Here is a 22370-nt window from a genome sequence, read left to right on the forward strand (position 1 = left end):
TGGCTAAGACTCCACACTCCCAGTGCAGGAGGCTGGGAGTTCAATCTCTGATCAGGGAACTAGATCCCACATGCTGTAACTAAAACCCACAGCAGCCAAATAACTAAAATAAATATATTAAAAAGAATACTTGTGATGATTGTTAGTGTTAGTCTCTCAGTCGTATTCGACTCTTTTGTGACCCCATGGACTGTAGCCCACCAGGCTCCTTTGTCCATGGGATTTCCCAGGCAAGAATATCGGAGTGGGTTGCCATTCCCTTATCCTTGACAAATCAACAAAACCCAGTGAAAAGTTAACAGGGCCAGCTCTCCTAAAAGACTGTGTAGCCCAAAGTATATTTCTTTCTTTCTTTCTTTTTTTAAAAATTTATCTTATGGGCTGTGCCAGGTCTTAGTTGCAGCATTTGGGATTAGTTCTCTGACCAGGGATTGAACTCAGACCTCCTGCATTGGGAGTGTGAAGTCTTAGCCACTGGACCATCAGGAAGTCCCACAAAGTGCACTTCTTGTCTATAAATAAGGAATAAATCATAGCCGTAAAATATTTCTCCTTTCTAGTAGTTTTTTTTTTTTTCCTTCTTTTTCCCAGATGTTGCTCTTAGAACCATCAAATTTAAATCATGATTTCACTGACTCATTTTTGCATTTGGGGCTCTGGACTCCAGCACATTATCACATACCCCTCCTCCACCCACACAGCCCACCCCAACAAACCCACAGTCTCTGACAGCTTCGGAGGCATTCTCAGCCTCATTCAAATTGCTTTCCAGGCCAAGGAATGTAGTAAGCCTACCTTCCAGCTACCAACCCCCTGCCCTTTGGTCTTTCTCTCCGGAGGCTCTTCCTTTAGACACAATAGACACAATGGGACACAGGTAGGGGGATGGGGTGAATTAATCTCAGGCTTTCATGCAAAGACCCCCACCAACAAAGAACAAAACTTCCCGTACCAGCAGTTTAGAGAGCTGCAGGCAAACCAACTTACCTGGTGGCCTTGATTGCCCTCAACTACCAAACAGTGCTAATTGAGAGCCTGGAAGCCTAGTTTTTCCCCATTTAAAGTTATTTTCCTCTTTTTGTTGAAATGCAATTGATATATTAATACAATATCATATTAGTTCAAGGTGTACAATGTAATAGTTTGATATACGTATGTGTTGCCAATACATCACTGACTCAATGCACATGAGCTTGAGTGGGCTCCAGGAGTTGGTGTTGGACAGGGAGGCCTGGCGTGCTGCAGCTCATGGGGTTGCAAAGAGTTGGACATGACTGAGTGACTGAACTGACTGATGTGATGCAAAATGATCACCACAATAAGTTTCGTTAACATCCATCACCTCACATTCTCCTCCCACCCTTTGGCCATGCTGCAGAGTATTTGGGATCTCAGTTCCCCCGACCGACCGACCGGGGATGGAACCCATGCCCCCTGCAGTGGAACCACACAGTCTTACACACTGGACTGCTAGGGAAGTCCCTGACATTCCTTTTTTTTTTTTTTTTTTTTAAGAAATCATCTTCTATTTCTAATGAGACAGAGGCTCTATGCCTGAAACACAACGTATTCCACCCACCCTCTCCTTGAAGCTTCTCTTCTAGACTTTTTTCCCCTCCAGGATGGTGGTCCAAGAAGACAAAGATTACACAGAATTTCATCCCCTTGTTTGGACCAGGCAATAATCCTACTCTTGCAAGTCGGCATCTTTGTATTGTGAGTCAAACTCAGCTGGCATGGGAGCTAAGCCAGCAGGTGGAGACTTGAGTGGCAGAGTGGATGGAAGGATTAGTCAAGAGTTGTATTTTAGAAAAACATATAATTGCAATTTGCCAAGGGTTTACTTTTAGAATTGGGAGATTGGAAATGAAGAAATCTTAAGATTCTTGAATGTTGAATTTGGGAATGAGGAGGAAAATTGAAGGCGCAGATGGTTATCTTTTGTCCATAAATATGTTAGTGCTGGGATTCAACTCTAAAAACTGTTCCTTTGGGAAATAAACCAAAAGAAGAAGAAGAAAGAGGATGGTGTGCTGTTTAAAGACCAGACAGGATTTCCATGCTGGAGAAGAAAAAGCTATTCAAAGAAAGAGCCAGAAGAAGCAAAAAAAGGCAAGATAAAGATGACTGCTTAGAAAGGAGAACTAGTCAGGAGGGCAAATGTTGGTTCTAAAATAAATCTATCACATTTGCTCTGGCAAGTCTATTCCAAGAATACCAATTACCTAGAGAATGTTCTTTTTCTCGTTTCCAATGCAGGAGACACAGGAGACCCAGGTTCCATCCCTGGGTTGGAAAGATCCCCTGGAGAAGGGAATGGCAATCCACTCCAGTATTCTTGCCTGGGAAATCCCATCAACAGAGGAGCCTGACGGGCTACAGTCCCTGGGGTCGCAGAGAGTGGGACAGGACTGAGTGAGGAACACTTTCACTTTTCACAGGTCAATAAATTTTATTATTTTGCATCTAGTAATGAACCAAGTAAAGAAGGTGGTGCTTTCATTCTACCATGCAATGTTAGATTTCATGTACAGTGGATTAGAACAAAAATCTCATCAAGTATTGGCAGACTTAGAGGTCATAGGCATAGGGTCCTGAAAGAATTTCTGTTAACAGCCATGGGTGTACATCACGACATGTCAAAGGTTATGAGCATTTTACTTTCCTTGATTCTTACAATAACACAAAGAAGGTACAGATAAGGTACTTCTGCCCTTATTTGTTGATGAGGAAACTGGGACTTAGTAAAGTGGGTATGTGTTTACGTGCTTTTAAAAACTTCCACAGTAATGGTTTACGTATGATGACTAACTAGGCTCCCAGGATCCTAGGTCTGCAGGTCCTTTCCTCTGGCTTTTGCCCTGCTGAAAAGACTTGGTGGTTTTTCTGAAAGCCAAAAACCAAGACAGAAGTTAGGTGGGGGCTGAAAACAAGTGCGATTTTTTAACATCAGCTGATGCCTTAACATTCCATATGTGTTTTACTGTGACCTTAGAGTGAACCAAAGAGGAAAATAGAGTTAGTTGCAGTTTTTGCCATAAACTAGCCTGATTTCGAGACCCTAAGGGGGGCTCAAGTCAAGGGAATTAACTGTCCCAGTGAGAGTTTCAGTCACCTGAGGTGGCCCCAGGAGGTGCGTCTTTGACTTCTAAAAGGTGGAAACAAGGTGAAGCTGGGAGTGTCTCATTGCTGGGTCCATTGTGTTTCCCATTTCCGAGGTCCCAGTTTCCCAGTTCCCCACCGGGTCTGGGTTACTCTGCAACTCTCTTTTGCATTACAATGGCCTTGGTGAGACTGGCAGACGGGATTAACTGGGAATTCGCAAGGGCTGTGTGGGCGTGGCGTTGCCAGGAGGGGCGGGGCCAAGTATGGTTGAGCCTTACTTATAAATGTAGAGCCTCTATTTATTTTCATTTTCCTAGATTGGACTGGTTGGCTCTTATTTTACAGCTGACTCCTTTCATCCTGTCTTTTTTTTAATACTTTCACACCTGGGGATCTTCACCTTTCTCTAAGTTCTTCTATCTAGATTCTTCAGCCTGGACTTTTCCTAGCATCTAGCTCTTAGGCTTTTTTCCTTCTCCTTCAACTCAACAACATGAGTGTGGACCCAGCTTGTCCCCAAAGCCTGCTTGGCCCCGAAGCATCCAACTCTGGGGAATCTTCACCCATGCCTGAAGAAAGTTACGCGTCCTTGCAAATGTCATCTGCTGACACCCTCGACACGGACACTGGTAAGAAAATACTGAATCTTTGAGGGGCTAAGTTCCTTCAGGGAAAGAGAAAGAAGGGACTAAAGGTCATTTGTCTCCCTCTTGAGCCCATCAATATAAGCAGGTGTCATTATCTGTTAATCCTCTCGACACCTCTTTTCCAACTATAATCTGATGGGGTCATGCGCTTTCCCCGGTCAGGATCAGGATCTGTGGACCGAGAGACGAGGGACCGGGGAGGAACAGTTCAGATGTATACAGTGTATTTGAGAGTTTACGTGCACAAGCAAATGCGATGTGATACACCGATGTGTAGAATCTTAGCGTCATGCGGAGCACCCTGTAACAGTAAATGTTACTGCTAAGCCAGAAGTAGGAACATCACCTTTTCGGTCTGTCTATTCAAGGTGTGCTAGAGATGGCATCGTTAATGATCCGAAATGCACCTTTTGGAAATATTTCACTTTTCTACTATACAAGTAGCCGTTGTGTCTTCTCCTAACCTCTGGATGTATGGCTATTACTGGGTAGTTTGTAAACACCTGGTATGCTCAGGTCTCCTAAATCTAGGGGAAGTAAGTGTTCACCTCACTTTATGGTGGATGATTCCAGAAGGTTTAATAGGCTGCCTAAGTGGGTAAGAGTTCAGATCTGAAATCCAGTTTGGCTTCAAAATCTATGCTCTAGGACTTAAGCTTCTAACTGGTAACTGAATGTAAGAGATGCTCAGGATACTGTAAAGACGGCACTACCTTTTTGGGAAATCAATTTGGCAGTCATTATTAAAAATAAAAAGGTAACACTAGCCATTCACCCAGGAATGCGATTTTTAACATTTATGGTGTAAGACAGCCAAAGAACTATTTATGATTACAACTGTAGAACTCGGTTGTGGAGAAGGGAATAATTAAAATAACTGCTGTATTTGAGACAAGATGTCCCAACTGCGATATTTGAGTGTTGGATTTTAATGTTAACCCCATTTTCCTAAATTTTGTGTTAGTATCCTTTTAGAATTTCACATGCTGAAATTATACAGCACTTAATACAAGCAAGTGGGCATGGGCATGTCCTCCTAGCAAGCTAACTGCACCTTTGTGAAAGGATTTTTAAAAAATTTTGTTAGACCAAGCCCCTCGTTGTGTGGGATCTTTGTTCAACCAGGGACGGAAGCTCGTGCACCCTGCATTGGAAGTGCAGAGAGTCTTAACCACTGGACCACCAGGGAAATCCTAGATGATTTTTAGACACTCCTCACCTCTAGTCATGAGTTGAAGACCTTCCTACTTGTAAAATTGTGATTTTTTTTTTTTTTTTGGTAGTTGTTGCTGTTTAAGGCCTGTCCATTTATTCCATGACAAGGGTAAAATTCGAGTTGAGCACTGGGAATACCTCTGTACAAATAAATCTCTAGTACAGGAAATAAATTCTCAGTTACAAAGTCAATAATATATGTCAAGCCCTGTGCTAGACAATTTTTGTCTGTTAACTTGTTATTTCTAAATTTTTGTCTGTTGCATCATACTAATCAATGGAAAAACTCCATAAGATATACAACATGGGAAAGATAGCAAATATTTTATAATTATACATGGAGTATAACCTTTAAAAATTGTAAATAACTATATGTACACCTGCGATTTACATATTACACAGCAAGCATATTTCATTAAAAAAAAAAAAAAAACTATGATAAGCTTGGTCCAATTGCCAAACCAAACCAAAAAAAAAAAAGACTCCTTAAGGAAGGGATAATCCTGGAAATGAGACCACAGAGCTAACCAAGGTCTGGGTTGCAAAAGGAGTTTATTGGAATTCACATTTTCTGACAGTCCTGGTATTAAAACTGGGTAGTAAACTGTTAATTCTATAGAGTCCCCAAGAATCTGGATCATCTGTTTTATCAAAGAGGTTTGAGTCCCCTGTTGCTTCCCACCCAGGACAGGGGAAACTGGTGAGCTGCAGTCCATGGGGTCGCAGAGTCTGGACAGGACTTAGCCACTGAACAAAAACTGCTTCCCAGCAACACATGATATTAACCATGTCTATTACACGTAAAATGTTTTTTGTGCAAAACTTGGCAGAGTGTTCAGGATCACTTAAGAATAAAGTTATTACCTACTATCTTGCTCTGAGGACTTTCAATAGTGCTTTGAAAACAATGCATTTTTAATATTTGAAGTTATAGAGAAAAGTGTTGTTTTATTCCCAACAGTCTCTCCTCTTCCTTCCTCCATGGATCTGCTTATTCAGGACAGTCCTGATTCTTCCACAAGCCCCAGAGTGAAACCATTGTCCCCATCTGCAGAGGAGAGCACAGAGAAGGAAGAGAAGGTCCCCGTCAAGAAACAAAAGATCAGAACTGTGTTCTCACAGACCCAGTTGTGTGTGCTCAATGACAGATTTCAGAGGCAGAAATACCTCAGTCTCCAGCAAATGCAAGAACTTTCCAACATCTTGAACCTCAGCTACAAGCAGGTACAGTTGTTTTGTTGTCTGTGCAATAAGAAATAAAACATAAGGGATTTCCCTGGTGATCCAGCGGCTCAGATTCACCACTGCCACTGAAGGGGGCCTGGGTTCGATTCTCAGTTAGGGAACTAGATCCCACATGTCACAACTAAGATCCCACACAGCCAAATAAATTTTTGGGGGGGAAAAAAGAAGAATGTTTATGCACCTCTGCAAATAAGTTAATTTTTAATAATGAAAATGGAATCTTTTTGTAATGTGTTTTGTGACCATCTTTCTTTCACTAAATATCTATCGCAAATGTGTCATAATTTATTAAACCATTTCCCGTGTTAAGCCAAAATTGTGAAAACGTTTCCAATTTTCCCTTAAACAAAGGAAAAACACACTTCTATCATCTTGAGTTAGAAGAGTCCTAGCTAACCACTGGTTCTCATTAAAATCAAAGTTGCATGTTTTATCTGTATACATCTGATTACTGATGAAGTTAATCATTTTTCATATATTTTTGGCTAGTTTATTCAGGCAAATGGTTTTCTATCTCAGGTACCATACTTGGAAAGTCTTCTATCAAATGATCTTAGCTTTTTGTATAGTTGTCCTCGTGAAGTATGTTTCATCATTCTTGAATTAACATACTATTATCATATTAAATGTAAATGTGCTAATATGGAGGGGGAGCTTATTATTGCAAATAAGTTACTTTTAACTGTGACTAAAACTCAGATGGTAAAGCGTCTGCCTACAATGTGGGAAACCCGGGTTCGATCCCTGGGTTGGGAAGATCCTCTGGAGAAGGAAATGGCAACCCACTCCAGTACTCTTGCTTGGAAAATCCCATGGACGGAGGAGCCTGGTAGGCTACAATCTATGGGGTCACAAAGAGTAGGACACGACTGAGTGACTTCACCTCACCTCACCTCAGTGAACAGTATGGGCAGACATTTAAATGTGAACTTCCTAGTTCATAGCCTTAGCCTCCTAGCCATACTCGAAGTGTATTTAACCAGTTAAGTTTATTTAAAAAGCCAACTGACTTGAAAGGCTTGAAATTCACTCAGATTCAGGATTTAAGGAAAGAGTCTGGTAATCAGAATTTTTGTTTCAAGTTTGAGATAGTTGTAGCTATCAGGAAAAAAAAACAAACCTTAATATTCTTTGGTTCCTACTATCAATACATCCTGCATTACTAATATTTTATTTTTAAATTTATTTGTGGATTTGGCGGGTGGGGGGGGGGGGAGGGATGGCCATGCAGCACATGGGATCTTAGCTCCCTGACCAGGGACTGAACCCATGCCCCCTGCATTGGAAGATCAGAGGTCCCTACTAATATCTTAAACTTTTAACGGTTATCTTTTCCTTCAGGTGAAGACCTGGTTCCAGAATCAGAGAATGAAATGTAAGAAATGGCAGAAAAACAACTGGCCGAGGAATAGCAATGGTGTGCCTCAGGTAATAACAGAAAACTTAAAATTTTCTGCTTTTTCCTAACAAAAAGTTTTTAGTTCTGTCTATTGCTGCAGCATGCAATCCCAACCACGGACAATTCTGAACTTCCAAGTACTTTTTCAGTTAATCCATTCTTCTTTTTTCAAAAGGGCCCAGCAACGGCAGAATACCCGGGCTTCTATTCCTACCATCAGGGGTGTTTGGTGAACTCTCCTGGAAACCTGCCCATGTGGGGTAACCAGACCTGGAATAACTCCACGTGGAGCAATCAGAGCTGGAACAGTCAGTCTTGGAGCAACCACTCCTGGAACAGTCAGGCCTGGTGCCCCCAAGCCTGGAATAACCAGCCTTGGAACAATCAGTTCAACAACTACATGGAGGAATTCCTGCAGCCAGGGATCCAGCTCCAGCAGAATTCCCCCGTCTGTGATCTGGAGGCCACCCTGGGAACTGCTGGGGAAAATTATAACATAATACAGCAAACTGTCAAGTATTTCAGTTCCCAGCAGCAAATCACTGATTTATTCCCAAACTACCCTCTCAACATACAGCCTGAAGATTTGTAACAGCTATTTGTGACAGCTATTGTATGCAATCTTAATGTGAGCAGAGACTGTGTATTCTCTAGAATTTTTCTCGTTTTAGAATTCTGTACCGCTTCCCCTTAGTAAGCTGCTTTTCACTCTACCTTCTGTGTCAGTTTGAGGGACAGGTAATGAGTCCAATAAGAGGTTTCAGAAGCATTGTACAACATGACAAATGTGTCTGGCTATAGATAACTCAATTATAGTACTTTGGATATAATATATAATATTTCGGATACTTTTAGGATCTAGAATCTAACTTTAAGCACAGGGAACAAAAGTATAAAGACGTATGATGGGGATTATTCATATTTTCTGGGATAGGGAGGCTTTACTTGTTAAGAATCTCAGTCCTTAAGATGAAGAGTGCTTTACTAATTTCCTCCACCCTTTTTCGCTATTTTACTACAACCCCTAATTTGTTCATCACTCTTATTTTTGGAGAACGATGTTTTGTATTTTGCCACATCATAAGTAGTACCAGTTTAGCTGGTTTGTTGTTTAAGTACAAATAAAAAATAGCCATTTTACATTTAGTTGTCTCTCCCCGATTTCACACAGTGATTCAAAGAGTTAAAAATCTGACTAAACATGGAAAACTTTTTTTTTTGGCTGTGCTGGGTCTTTAGTTGCGGCATGTGGGATCTATTTCCCAGACCAGAGATTGAATCCAAGGCCCTCTGCCTTGGGAACTTGCAGTCTTAGCCACTGGACCACCAGGGAGGTCAACATGGGAATATTTCATAAGGAAGGGAATAAACTAATCTTCTCTAGGCATCCAGGAGACTAGAAGTGAGTAAAGGAAAAGTAACCAGATAACACAATATTAGGTGATGGATTAATTAAACCTGAACAAACTTACTTTCCTTCTGTGTATGTAGTATTGAAACAATAAAATCTGTGGTTTGCAGTTAAGGAAGAATGCCACATCTGGAAGATCTGGAGCTAAGGGGAAAAGGTAGACCTGAAAGTCTCCTGTAACACATGACAGGTTCTGTGACTGCTCTTCTGCCAGAAACAACTGTTAAAGTTCAGCTTATTTTTATTCTTATTTTTTATGTGAACTTAAGAATGATTCTTTAAAATTAATTTTTATTGGAGTACAGCTGGTTTACAATGTTGTTCCTATACTAGCAAGGTGAATCAGCTATATATATGTGTATGTGTGTATATATATATATATATATATATATATATATCCCCACTTTTTTTTTTTTGCATTTCCTTCCCATTTAGGTTACCACAGAGCATTGGTGGGAATAACCAGAGTGGTTTTCTTATTTTCCTTGTGGTTCCCCTAGTTTTCCAATGTTGATCTATCATACTGTCCAACCCAATGAGTTTAGACATTTAACTAAAAGAGGAAGTCAGTGAAAATTTCTGCCAGTACCAAAACTGAACGCAACATTCTTTTTGACGGGCAGATATGTGGATTCTCTGCCAGGCAGCATATTTAACCGAGCAGATAATGGAAATAGAAAGCATTGATTGATTGTATCATCAGTCACTTTAACATTTACAAAATTCTTGGCTCTAAACAAGTGCACAAGATGAACTGACAAATTTGAGAAAAGCACTAAATGATGAACCAGAACCTGGAAAACTTGGGAAAATAGTTACTGTAAAGTGTTATTGGGGGTGGGAGGAGGCTCAAGAGGGAGAGGATGCATGTATACACATAGCTTATTTATGTTGTACAGCAGAAGCGCAACACTGTAAATCAGTTATATTCCAATTTAAAAGTAAAGTGGTAGAACTCAGGAAACACCAAATTTAGTTTTCCTATACTGAGATGAACCATTGTTAGTTTTTTTTACAATTTTGTGCTTTGGATTAAGTGTAGCTATAAGACATTGGGAATATGTTAGTAAGGAACAGCTAATTTAGGAAGATTAATTAGTGCCAGAAAAGATAGGAGCACCTATTAAAAGGAGCACCTATAAAAAGATAGAAGCAAGCAAGATTGGAGAAAAGGGGGAAAGCAGAAGGATGGAATTTTGATGATCACTACTTGCTTTTGAAAGTCAGCCATTTTACAGAAATGCCATTCATCTATTTAAAGACTGGAGCTTTTGACTACAAGACTAAAAGAATCATTAAAAACCAAGCAATAGAAAATACATAATGAAGTGAGTCTAGTAAACAATATTAACAAGATAACATTTCCTACGGGTGTATTAGTATATGTAATATGGGTGGTTTGTATATGTTGCTTTTAATAGACTTATTCCATTGTAAGAGGATTATACCATCCTCTTTTGAAAGGCTTTTATCCACTTGACATTTTTCAACCTCTTTGCATGTCAAAATTGAGAGATTTGAGATAATTTAGATAAATAGTAAAAATTGACAACTACATTCAAGAACAGAGTCCTTATTTTCCTTATTAAACATAGTTAACATAGAGGTGGTTTCTTCCTCAAATATTCTCTCAAAATATTTCTGTTAATGAAGAGTGAAATTCAGGTTAGTCGAGCCAGGGAAAGATTTTGTTTTTTGGTGTTTCCTAATATCTCAGTGTGACTGTCATTTCCTTAGAAAAGAAAGATTGTTACTTAACTTTAACTCTGACATCTTTCCTGACATTTTCATGCATACACGTGACATAAACATAACTCATTTTTCCTATCCGAATAAATCATATGTGTTTTCTGCAGCTCACTTTTTCTAACTATAAAATCTACACATCAATGAATTTAAATGCTGTACTGACACATACCAAATACTGCAGTGCATATTACAAATACATTAATTTGCTTCTGTTAATTGCCATTACAAATCATGTTGCTATTACCAACAGCAATTTAAAGACTTAAGTGTTTGCTTTGGGTCATAGGATTACCAAGAATATAAACTAGTATAACAGAAGGAGACAGGCAGAAAAGGAGATGATTAAGTCACCTGCCAGCCTCTCCCATCTTTCTACATCCCTTCTTTTTAGAAAATCTTGCTCTCTCCATCCTCCTCCCTAAAGGAGGTGGATGTCACTTCCAATGTCATTTTACTGCATTATATTTTCGCTTCGTCTTGATTTTCAGCTTGCCTCTCCATTTCGTTTGTGCCTGAAGAAGCACATGGGTTGAATTTGCCTAGGTCTTCTGAATTCCTCAGCCTGGATTCAAAGCCCAAGAGTGGGAGGAGTAGGCCTTGCTTACTGAATTTCAAGCACCCAGTTCTCAGGGTAAAGGACAAATTTCAGCCTGTTACAAATAATCCTACTATTCAGAAAACTTGGTGTCTAGGGTGGCGGGGAGGCGGTGGGGAAGCCAAGATTTGAGACCCAAAGGTAATGGCAGACAACCGCCAGACGGGGCAGGAAAGAGGGAGGGCCCTTAGTAAACACTGTTGGCCCCCTGGGGCCCAAGGAGCTCACCTCAAGTGGTAGATAAAGGGAATTTGTTAAATAAAGAAGCAGTTGGGGCCGACAAAAGCTTCTGGCACAGGAAGTGAGTCCGACTGAGGAGACCAAAATGTAGGCATTTGAATAGATGCCTTGGTGTGAGGCTAAGATGAAATCAGAAAGCAGCAGCAGCTGGTGGCGAGCTCTTCTTTAAGGGGTTCCCAGCTTCTGGGTGTTTGATGTGGCCTGGGAGAAAGTGTCCTTGAGAATTTAAAAAGGTTAAAAGCTTGGGAAATGAATGCAAAGTAGCTCTACCTCCAAAGTATAATGATCAAGCGAGGTATTGAACAGAAAAATCTCACAGGTGAAATCAAGAAACTAGAAGCCTATAGAATGAATTAAAGTGGGACAGCCTCATGCACTTAGGGTCTCAAGGGGGAATTATAGAAAGGTTGGCAATGTTCATACAATCCGTGTCTTGGGTTCAAGATGTGACAGGGACTAAGGACGTGGTCAGACTGAATTAGGGCCACATCTTTGCAGAAAAAATGTACCTGGACACAGTCACCCAGGCTTTCTCCATGGGGACATTGAGGGCAGGTACTCCTGGCCATAAGTATAGCTCTTCTTAGCGTGATGAGCAACTGTGGAATTTATTTTCACCACTTGGGTAGAATACAAGTGGCATTGGAATCGGTGTTACCAATGGACCACCAATTTAAAAGCTATGGATGGTGGCACAATCTAACCAGAGAACTGTGCACAAGCTGATCACAAATCCTGTGATCCCCCTCCCTCACCTGGCTTTTAAAAGTGCTTCTCCGAAACCCTCTGGGGAGCTTCTGACTCTTTAGGGCCTGAGGAACCTGTCTCCTTGCATGGCTTTGCAATAAACCTTTCTCGGCTCCAGAAAATAAATACATAGATAAAAGCTATGGATGTTGAATGCCTCTGGTACATAAGGATACTTAGTGTTGGACTAAATAAGAGTATTGATGCCTCTTGCTCCTCTGGTCCCATTCTGTGTTCTGTGTACATGTACTCTGCCTAGCCAAATCAGTCATACTTACTTAGCTATAGTTAACGTGCTACATCTGAAGGTCGAAAAGATCCCCTGATGTAGGAAATGGCAACCCAGTCCAGTATTCTTGCCTGGAATACCACGGACAGAGGAACCTGGCTGGCTACAGTCCACAGAGTCGCAAAGGGTTACATAAATTACATTTGCTTTCCACTGTCAAAGTGAACATTCTCAGACAATACAGTAAATGTACTTTATACTTGATGAGTCACCCAATTCCTGTCCTTCTGCAATTCCTGCCTTCATTCCTAGCTTCCCCCAGATCCTAGTTCTCATTTTTCAGGTCTCTTATCCATCCTCAGCCACCTGACCCTACAGTCATACTTAACATTCCCCAAATTGTGTAAGGCTTTGTGGATTCCTTCAGCGTTGTCTGATAAACCATTAAACACGAATGCACTCATTCCCACGGATTCCCTGATCAATTTCTATCTCATTAAGTCAATAAAAAAGGTTCCCTTTATCTATTGAGACTACCCTCTATAGAGAAAAAGCCCTTGTGTAAATATCTGCTGTATCAGTCTTTGTCAGGATAAGAGAAAAATGACTATTATTCGTAACTCCATGGCTGGCTCTGTGCTGTGCCTTTCCTTATGCTGTTTGCAACTTCCAAAAGAATTGTGAAAAAATCAGGTTTCAACTTGGAAGAAAATACTTATAAATGTATTTCACACTTATGCTGGCTCATAGCACTATAATCCACCCTATTATCATAGCTAGAAGCCTGATCATTATCCTAGGATATTTTCTTTCACCTACCATATCCAAACAGCTACTCTTTTGGGAGGGTTTTTTAAATTAATTTTTTAAAATTGAAGTATACTTGATTTACAATGTTGTGTTAATTTCAGGTGTACAGCAAAGTGACTCAATGATATATGTATTTGTTTTCAGATTCTTTTCCCTTATAGGTTATTACAAAATATTGAGTAGAGTTCACTGTGCTATACAGCAGGTCTTTGCTGGTTATCTATTTCCTATATGAAAGTGAAAGTGAAGTCGCTCAGCCGTGTCCAGCTCTTTGGGACCCCATGGACTGTAGCCTACCAGGCTTCTCCCTCCATGGGGTTCTCCAGGCAAGAGTACTGGAGTGGGTTGCCATCTTCCTTCTCCAGGGGATCTTCCCGACCCAGGGATCAAACCCTGGTCTCCCACATTCCAGGCAGATGCTTTAACCTCTGAGCCACCAGGGAAGCCACCAGTTTTCTATATAGCAGTGTGCATATGTTAATCCCGGGCTTCCCAGGTGGCACTAGTGGTAAAGATCCGTCTGCCAATGCAGGAGACATGAGACACGGGTTCGATCCTTGGGTCAGGAAGATCCCCTGGAGGAGGACGTGAATACAGGAATGGTCCAGTATTCTTGCCTGGAGAATCCCCATGGACAGAGAAGCCTGGCAGGCTACAGTCCATGGGGTTGAGAGTCGGACACAACTGAAGCGATTTAGCATGCATGCACGCATGCACATAGGTTAATCCCAAATTCCTAATTTATCCCTCCCCCTGACGTTCCCCTCCAACGGGATGCGGTTCCATCCTTATCTACTGTTTTGTAAATAAGTTACTTTGTATCATTTTTTTAGAGTTCACATATAAGTGCTATCATAATGGTATCTATCTTTCTGACTTACTTCTCTGAGTATGATAATCTCTAGGTCCATCCATTTTGCTGCACAAATAATCACTAGTTAAGTCTATCTCTTTAATATTTTTCAAACCAATTAACAGGTTTCCATATTAGCTGCTACTACTGAGGAACTAGCGGGTAATCAGGTTTTTCCACACTCCCCAAATATTCATACGAGGAAGAGATCATTAAAAATCAATTTTTTGTATAAAAAAAGAAGCCAAGAGTCTAAGCAACATATCAAAGATGGTACCCAGCAGGGATGGTCAAAATCTAGATTCAAACCCTTAATTACCTGACTCCAAAGCCCCAGATATTTCTTTGCTACATGATTTTCCAATGGACAGACATAAATATAATGTGGAAAGATATATACCAAAAAGCAATATTTAAGGAAGGAAAAATTTGAAGGAATTTTCATATGCTATTACTGGAATTTTTTTAGAGCATATATTATCAGATAAAAATAATAAATATCTCCATTTGGAAAGAACAGGAGTAGCATGTACGGGAATAAATAATTACCAGTAAAAATAACTTTTTTGAAACATGAAAATAGATCATGTATTTGTCTTATTACCTTTAGAGAGGCTAGAATCCTGGAACTCTGGGTTCTGAACCACAGATCAGACAAGGCCGCTTTGGGCAAAGCCACCAGATGCAGCGTTAAGCTCACTTGGAGGGTCACATCTCCCCCCAGGGGTCCACTACCTGTTCTGGACTCACCAGCTGCCTGTTTTAGAACCTTGGGAAGTTTCTTTCTTATAATCAAATCTTCCAGGACAAGGAAATATTTTTCTAGACATGTCCCTCAATTGTGTGTGATCAATGTATGATGGTAAAGATGTACATAGATATGTCTGATGAACTGGGGGGAGGTCCCAAAAGGAACTAACTGGAGACCATGAGAGGGTGGGGAAAAGGGAGAGCGTCCTCTGGTGGTCCAGTGGTTAAGACTTTGTACTTGCCATGCAAGGGCTGTGAGTTCGATCCTTGGTCTGGGAACTAAGATTCTATGTGCTGTGTGACCAAAAAAAAACTCTTCTTTTTTTGTTTTAATTAAGAAAAAATGAGAAAGCTTATCAGAGTAAAGGACACTTGTTTGCCAAGTGACTCATAGTGGTGAGCAGTGAAGGAAGCTCGCATTCTTGGCTGAGTGTGATGAGGTATTTTAAGGGACGTATGAATTGCTGAGGACAAGCAGAAAAGAGATCTGCTGTTCAGAGTTTTAACTGAAAGCATTATCAGTCTCCTTCATATTGTTTCAGCGTATCATCAGCAAGACTGGGGCGGGGGTCCAATAAGAAGTACTGGAGAAAACAGAAGCAAACCTTCTATTTCCAAATGTCCACGGAGGGAACTCCATTCAGTGTATCAGGTTTCTCCACTCTGATGTTGTTCTTTTCCCGCCTTTTTCATACTGTACTTTGGGGAAGGAGGTCAATGTCTACAGCTGTTGTAGCCACCCATCCGGGAAACAAACTCACTCACAAGCACAATGCAGAGAGTGGAGTGCAGTTTATTACACGGGGCCCAAGGCAGAGTCTCCTCTTAGCCAAGGACCCCGACCAGTTTTTCTGAAAATCTTATATACCCTAAGTGTACAGTGCCCAAACCCACCTCCCCAAATTCCCTGAAACTAGTCTGAACAAAGGAAAAGAAAGATACAATCAAAGATAACCCGTGATTCATATGCCTTAGGCCTAGTTAATTAACAGTGGACAATTATCAGTAGGCCTGTGCTCATACCTGAATAAGCATACTAGAATTTATGGTTCTATTTGGTTACACAGACAATTAGGGTATTCTTTTAGGCGACAGAGAGTCTAGGTACGAGCCCTGGGGCTCTTCCATCCAGGGGTCTGGTTTTCCAGTAGCTCAAAGTCCACAGTCTGGCCCAAGATGGAGTCCTGCTTTCAAGATGGAGCCTGTTTTGTCTGTTTCCTCCTTCACAGTCTCACTTAAGGAGTGGGGAATTATGCCTTCCCTCTGCACAAGGTTGAATACTCTCTCCTCTGAAGTGCACATTCACTGAGAACCTTAGTTTAGAATCTTTTATGGAAACAGGGTCTTGGAAGACACAATTAGTATTAGGTAAGACCAGGCTTTTTTTTTTTTTCCCCTTCCTATAGTGTTCATAGGGTGCTCGAGGCAAGAATACTGAAGTAGTTTGCCGTTCCCTTCTCAAAATGCAGTGGACTGCATTTTGTCAGAACTCTCCACCGTGAACCGTATGCCTTGGGTGGCCCTTCTTCTACTTTCTGAAAGAGCTTGTATGAGATTAGTATTATTTCTTCCTTAAATATCTGACAGAATTCATCATGGGAATCTTCTGGACCTGGAGATTTTTGTGGAGTAATTTTGCTAACTAATTTATTTGACCCATGAAAGGTTAATCAGATTTTCTGTCACCTTACACCTGTTTTGGTAATTTGTGCCTTTCAAGAACTTTTTTTTTCCATTTCATCAAATGATTGAGTTTTGGTATAAAGGTATTCATACTAACTCTATATTTCCCTTCTGATGTCAGTAGGATAGCCCATTTTAAAATTTCCAATATTGGTCAGTCTTCTTATTGATTTATCAAGTTTATTACTCTTCAAAGAACTGATTTTGACTGAATTTGTTTCTCTAGTCTGTTTTCTATTCCGATGATTTCTGTTATTTTCTTACTTCTACTAACTTGGGGTTTGTTTGTCTCTGAGTTTTGTAAGGAAAAAGCAGGGCTTCCCAGGTGGCCCAGTAGAAATATCAACAACCTCAGATATGCAGACGATACCATTCTAATGGAAGAAAGAGAAGAGGAACTAAAGAGCCTCTTGATGAGGGTGAAACAGGAGAGTGAAAAAGCTGGCTTGAAACTCAGACATTCAAAAAATTAAGATTCTGGCATCTGGTTCCATCACTTCAAGGCAAAGAGAAGGGGGGAAAGTGGAAGCAGTGATAGATTTTATTGTCTTAGGCTCCAAAATCACTGCAGATGATGACTGCAGCCATGAAATTAAAAGACGCTTGCTCCTTGGAAGAAAAGCTATGACAAGCCTAGACAGAGTATTAAAAGCAGAGACATCACTTTGCCGACCAACGTCCGTGTAGTCAAAGCTGTGGTTTTTCCAGTGGTCATGTATGGATGTGAGAGTTGGACCATAAAGAGGGCAGAGCTTGAAGAATTGATGCTTTTGAATTGTGTTGCTGGAGAAGACTCTTGAGAGTCCTTTGCACTGCAAGGTGATCAAACCAGTCAATCCTAAAGGAAATCAACCCTGAATTTTCATTGGAAGAAGCTGAAGCTCCAACTGGCCACCTGGTGTGAAGACCTGACACATTGGAAAAGATCCTAATGCTGGGAAAGATTGAAGGCAAAAGGATAAGGGGTGACAGAGGATGAGATGGCTAGATAGTATCACTGACTCAATGGACATAAATTTTATCAAATTCCCAGAGGTAACAGAGGACAGAGGAGCCTGGCATGTTGCAGTTCATGGGGTCACAAAGAGTCAGACATGACTTCACCACTCAACAACAAAAAAGGAGAAAAAAAGTATAATTGATTTAAGTCTTAAAAAAGAAACTTTCTATTTAAGTATTATTTAGAGCTATAAATTGTTGGTTACTACCAGTGAAATGACACAGAACATACAAGACACACAAGAGACAGACAGGACACCACTCTGGCCAGAGGAACAGAACTGGGCAAACTAATTGCCGTTTATTATTATAAAGCCCTCCTTAGGCAGAATTCCAGACTGTAAGAATAAGCCTTTCAGTACAGTGCAGGTGCATGCATGTTATCGTACAGCAAAGGGGAGTGAAATCTCCGTCTACTGCAGAGTCTGCACAAAGCCCTCATCTCCCTCTTATCTCAAGAAGGGAATGCTCCCTCGTTTGCAAGGGACCATTAAACTCAAGGCTGTATCCAGACTCTTTGGCAGAACGCCTCATATGCAAGGACGCTCAGCCTGAGCAGAGAGACCCGTTTGCAGGCACATCTCTGCTACCCTATTAACCCTTCAATAAATTTCTCTCAAAGCACTGATTTAGCTGCATTTAACATTTTTTATATATTGCATTCTTTAATCACCCATTTGGAAATACTTTCCAATTTTCTTTGTGATTTTTTTCTTTATTTTGATGTGAACCATTATTTAAAGTGTTTGTTGAATTTATTAAAATATTGTTTCTGTTTTATGTTTTTTTGACCGCAAGGCATGTGGAACCTTAGCTCCTTCACCGGGGATCGAAGCTACGCTTCTTGCATTGGAAGGCGAAGTATTAGCCAACAGCCCACCAGGGAAGCCCCATGACTTATTTTTTGACCAACAGATTACTTACTTATAAGTCTGTTCTAAGCACTTTGTGCTGTTTCAATCATAATGTCATTACTGATTTCTAATTCAATTCTATTGTGCTCAGAGAATATATTCTGTAAGAGCTGTGCTTTGAAATGTCTCAAGACCTGTTTTACAGCCCAGTATATTGTTTATCTTGTTGACTACTCCATGTGCACTTGAAAATAATGTAATTCTTCAGTCATTGGGTGTATCAAGGTATAAATGCAGCCTGAGTGAAAGTGGCTGGTGATATTATTCAAATTGTCTATATACTTGCTGGCTTTTTTGAATAGCTGCTCAATCTGTTAACTGAGATGTGGTAGTTAAACTTGACATTTTTTTTTTAACCAAACTGTGAGGTATATGGGATCTTAGTTCCCAAACCAGGGTTCTAACCTGTACACCTTGCATTGGGAGCATGGAGTCTTAACCACTGGACGTCTCAGGGAAGTCCCTAAACGTCTAACGTTCCACACTCATGTCATGAAGCCCCTTTTTTTTCTATCTGCCATTAAGCAAACCTTGGAGTATGTCTTCAGTGTATTCATGTATGTAAAGGTGCACCTATAATTTTATTTTCTATTTTTTTTTAAACTGCTTCTTTTTTTAATTTATGGCTGCATTGGGTCTTTGTTGCCGCACAGGCTTTTTCTAGTTGCAGGGAGTGGGGGCTGCTCTCTGGTTGGTGAATGGGCTTCTCACTGCGGTGGTTTCTCTTGTAGCGGAGCAGGGGTTCTAGGGCGCTCAGGCTTCAGTAGTTGCAGCAGATGAACTTATGTACCCCGTGGCATGTGGAATCTTCCTGAAACGGAGGTCAAACCTGTGTCCTATGCATTATCAGGCAGATTCTCAACCACTGGACCACCAGGGAAGTCCTATAATTTTAATCTAAAAGTTTTGAGTGCTGGTACCTAGGTCATTTCTGATAAGCATTTAATTTACATCCTATACTGTGTTGTTCTTAGTCACTCAGTCGTGTCCAACTCTTTTCAATCCCATGGACTGTAGCCTGCCAGGCTCCTCCATCCATGGAATTCTCCAGGCCAGAATACTGGAGTGGGTAACCATTCCCTTCTCCAAGGGGTTGTCCCAACCCAGGGATCAAACTCAGGTCTCCTGCCCTGCAAGCGGATTCTTTACCGGCTAAGTCACCAGGGAAGCCCACCTCCTATATTGCAGTTCTCATAGGTGACAGTGCTTTATTTATACTTAGTTTCTGTGACTTTTGTAAGAAGAAAATTGATGCATTCTTCGATGACTCTGGAGTCACACAGATGCTGAGATCAGTGGAGGTGTGGCTCCAGGGTTTGACCAGGTGTGCATATGGTCAAACAGCACGGCACCCTACATCCACCAGGTACCAGGGAAACTCCATAATTGATCCGTTTTCAGGCAGGGATCATACACTGACCCAGTCTGTCTGCTTACCTATCTTTATGTAGCTTCTGTGTTACTGTTGCTTATTTGGCCCCCAGAAAACTTTAGTCTTCTCTTTTTGGATCTAGAATGGATCTACTTTGTATTAATATAATTAGCCCAAGGGTCAGGATGGGAGTCGACGCCTACCTAGTTCATTGTAAACTATGTATTTTCCTTTCTGCCTAATTTGAAATTAGTATACACAAAAAAAAAATTGTGAGTTTTTTTCTTGGTTTATTTTGGCAAGTTTTCCAACATGAGCTTTGATCAGGTAGAATGGAAACTATGCCGCTAAGCAAATACGTAGTATTTTAGGAAGAAAATGTACTTTAAGAGTAATTAGAGGGACTTCTTTCATGGACCAGTGGTTGAGAATCCACCTCCAAGGCAGGGGGCCTGGGTTCCATCCCTGGTCTGGGAAGATTCCACATGTCGTAGAGCAACTAAGCGTGTTAGCCACAACTGAGTCTGCAAGTCTAAAACCTGTGCTCCAAAACAAGAGAAGCCACTGCAGTGAGAAACCCATGCACCACAAGTAAAGAGGAGCCCCACCTGCCACAAATAGAGAAAGCTTGTGCTCAGCAACGATGACCTAGTGCAGCCAAAGATGAATTTTTAAAAAGTCTCCACCTCCATTCCAGGGAACATGGGTTCCATTCCTGACTGGGAATTAAGATCCTGAATGCCAGGCAGTGTGGGGAAAAAAAAAAAAAAGTCATTAGATGCTTCTTATTATCATGAGCATCCTGTGAATGGCAAGTTAATGAACTGTGGAGTGCAACCCACAGGAAATCCTCCTCGATCCCAGGAAGATTCCAGCAGCTCACCTTTAACACCTAGAGGGCACACTGCAGTCTTATTTTCAAGGACTCACTTCTATCCCAAGTTCTTCTTCAGAATAAGCACAGGCTGCAATAGGCTGTTTTTCCTGTCTCTTTAAAGGAAAAGGCCTAAATAATTGGCAAGCTCCTGCAGAGCAGAGCACCAAATAACAAAAAGATGAATGGACTGGACTTAAAAATTTAAAACTTTTATAGACTATCTTAACTGTTGTGGTCTAAATGTTTGTGTCCTTCCAACTCGTATGTTGAAATCCTAATGACCAATGTGATGACATTAGTTTGTTGGGTCCTTTGGGAGCGGATTAGGACATGAGGGAGGAGTGTTCACTAATGGGACTAGTGCACTTATTTAAAACAAACAAACAAACAAACCCACAGAACAACCTCTATGGAAAGCAATTTAGCCCAGTTTCCCAAAATTGTAAATATCCATACCCTTTGACCCATCAATCAACTCCATATTTAGCATATGTACTGGCATGTGTGTGACATGATGCACTTACAGAGTTCTTTACTGCTGTACTTTTTGTTGAAATGGCATAAAATGAGAAACATTTAAATGCCAATCCATGAGGGGGATGGTTGGATCCATTGTGGTATCCATACTATGATGGAGAACCTAAAAAGAAGGAAGATTCTTCTTTAGTTACTAATATGGGGTAATGTCCAAGGCACATTGGGAAATGAGTAAAAGTAAGACATAGAAGAATGACTACCACATTAAAAGAAAACCCAAACAGGCAAGAAAGCTCTGAAAGCCATGAAAGAATACAAAAAGTTTGCAACCCTCAAGCCCCACCCCTACCCAAAAAAGAAGTCTGCAAGATGGCCCTTGCCCTCACCGAACCAAACAGACCCCGGTTGGATTCCTGGGTTGGGAAGATCCCCTGGAGAAGGGATACTTAACCCACTCCAGTATTCTGGCCTGGAGAATTCCATGGACACAGTCCATGGGGTCCCACAGAGTCGGACATGACTCAGCGACTTTCATTTTCAATATGAAGCTGTATACCCATTAAACAACTCTAATTTCCCCCTACCCTGTTCCTGGTAACCAATACTCTACTTTGTTTCTGTGAATTTGACTGCTTTAGATACTTCATACAAATAGACTTACACAGTACTTGTCTCTTTGTGACTGGCTTATTTCACTTAATATCGTGGCCTCCAGGTTCGTCCATGCATAAGGATATGCAGGATTTCCGCCCTTTTCCAGCCTGTATAATATTCCCTTGGGTGCATACTCTACATTGTGTTTATCCATTCACTCACTGCTGGACATTCGTGTCGCTTCCACTTCTTGGCTCAATCTCATAATAAAAATGAAGATTTAAAACATAGGACTGAGGGGGGTTCATGTTTGGGAACGCATGTAAGAATTAAAGATTTTTAAATTAAAAAATAAATAAATAAATAAAACATAGGACCCCTTTCTCACTTCAGGTTGATAAAGATTAAACTTTTCACAATAAAACGTTTTGGTGCTTAAAAAAGAAAAAACCTGGCACC

General features: G+C 40.8%; 1 protein-coding gene across 2 annotated transcripts; it reads left to right on the forward strand.

Moving 5' to 3' along the window:
• The first annotated feature begins 3598 nt into the window (after positions 1–3598).
• NANOG (Nanog homeobox) lies at positions 3599–8203 on the forward strand. 2 transcript variants are annotated; one of them, XM_069586511.1, is made up of 4 exons: positions 3599–3734; positions 5929–6191; positions 7554–7640; positions 7787–8203. In XM_069586511.1, the coding sequence occupies exons 1-4, from the start codon at positions 3599–3601 to the stop codon at positions 8201–8203; spliced, it is 903 nt and encodes a 300-aa protein (XP_069442612.1). The 2 variants fall into 2 exon arrangements, with proteins under 2 accessions (XP_069442612.1, XP_069442613.1); XM_069586512.1 differs by having other exon boundaries at positions 7832–8203.
• The last annotated feature ends 14167 nt before the right edge of the window (positions 8204–22370 follow it).

This window comes from Ovis canadensis, chromosome 3 (assembly GCF_042477335.2).
Source record: "Ovis canadensis isolate MfBH-ARS-UI-01 breed Bighorn chromosome 3, ARS-UI_OviCan_v2, whole genome shotgun sequence".
Lineage (NCBI taxonomy): Eukaryota > Metazoa > Chordata > Mammalia > Artiodactyla > Bovidae > Ovis > Ovis canadensis.

What these genes read in the sequence shown, in the direction of transcription:
- NANOG (XM_069586511.1), top strand. Translation starts at nt 3,599, where the DNA reads ATGAGTGTGGACCCAGCTTGTCCCCAAAGCCTGCTTGGCCCCGAAGCA. An exon ending in CACCCTCGACACGGACACTG is followed by an intron (nt 3,735 to 5,928) that starts GTAAGAAAATAC and finishes TATTCCCAACAG; the next exon opens with TCTCTCCTCTTCCTTCCTCC. An exon ending in ATAGCAATGGTGTGCCTCAG is followed by an intron (nt 7,641 to 7,786) that starts GTAATAACAGAA and finishes TTTTTTCAAAAG; the next exon opens with GGCCCAGCAACGGCAGAATA.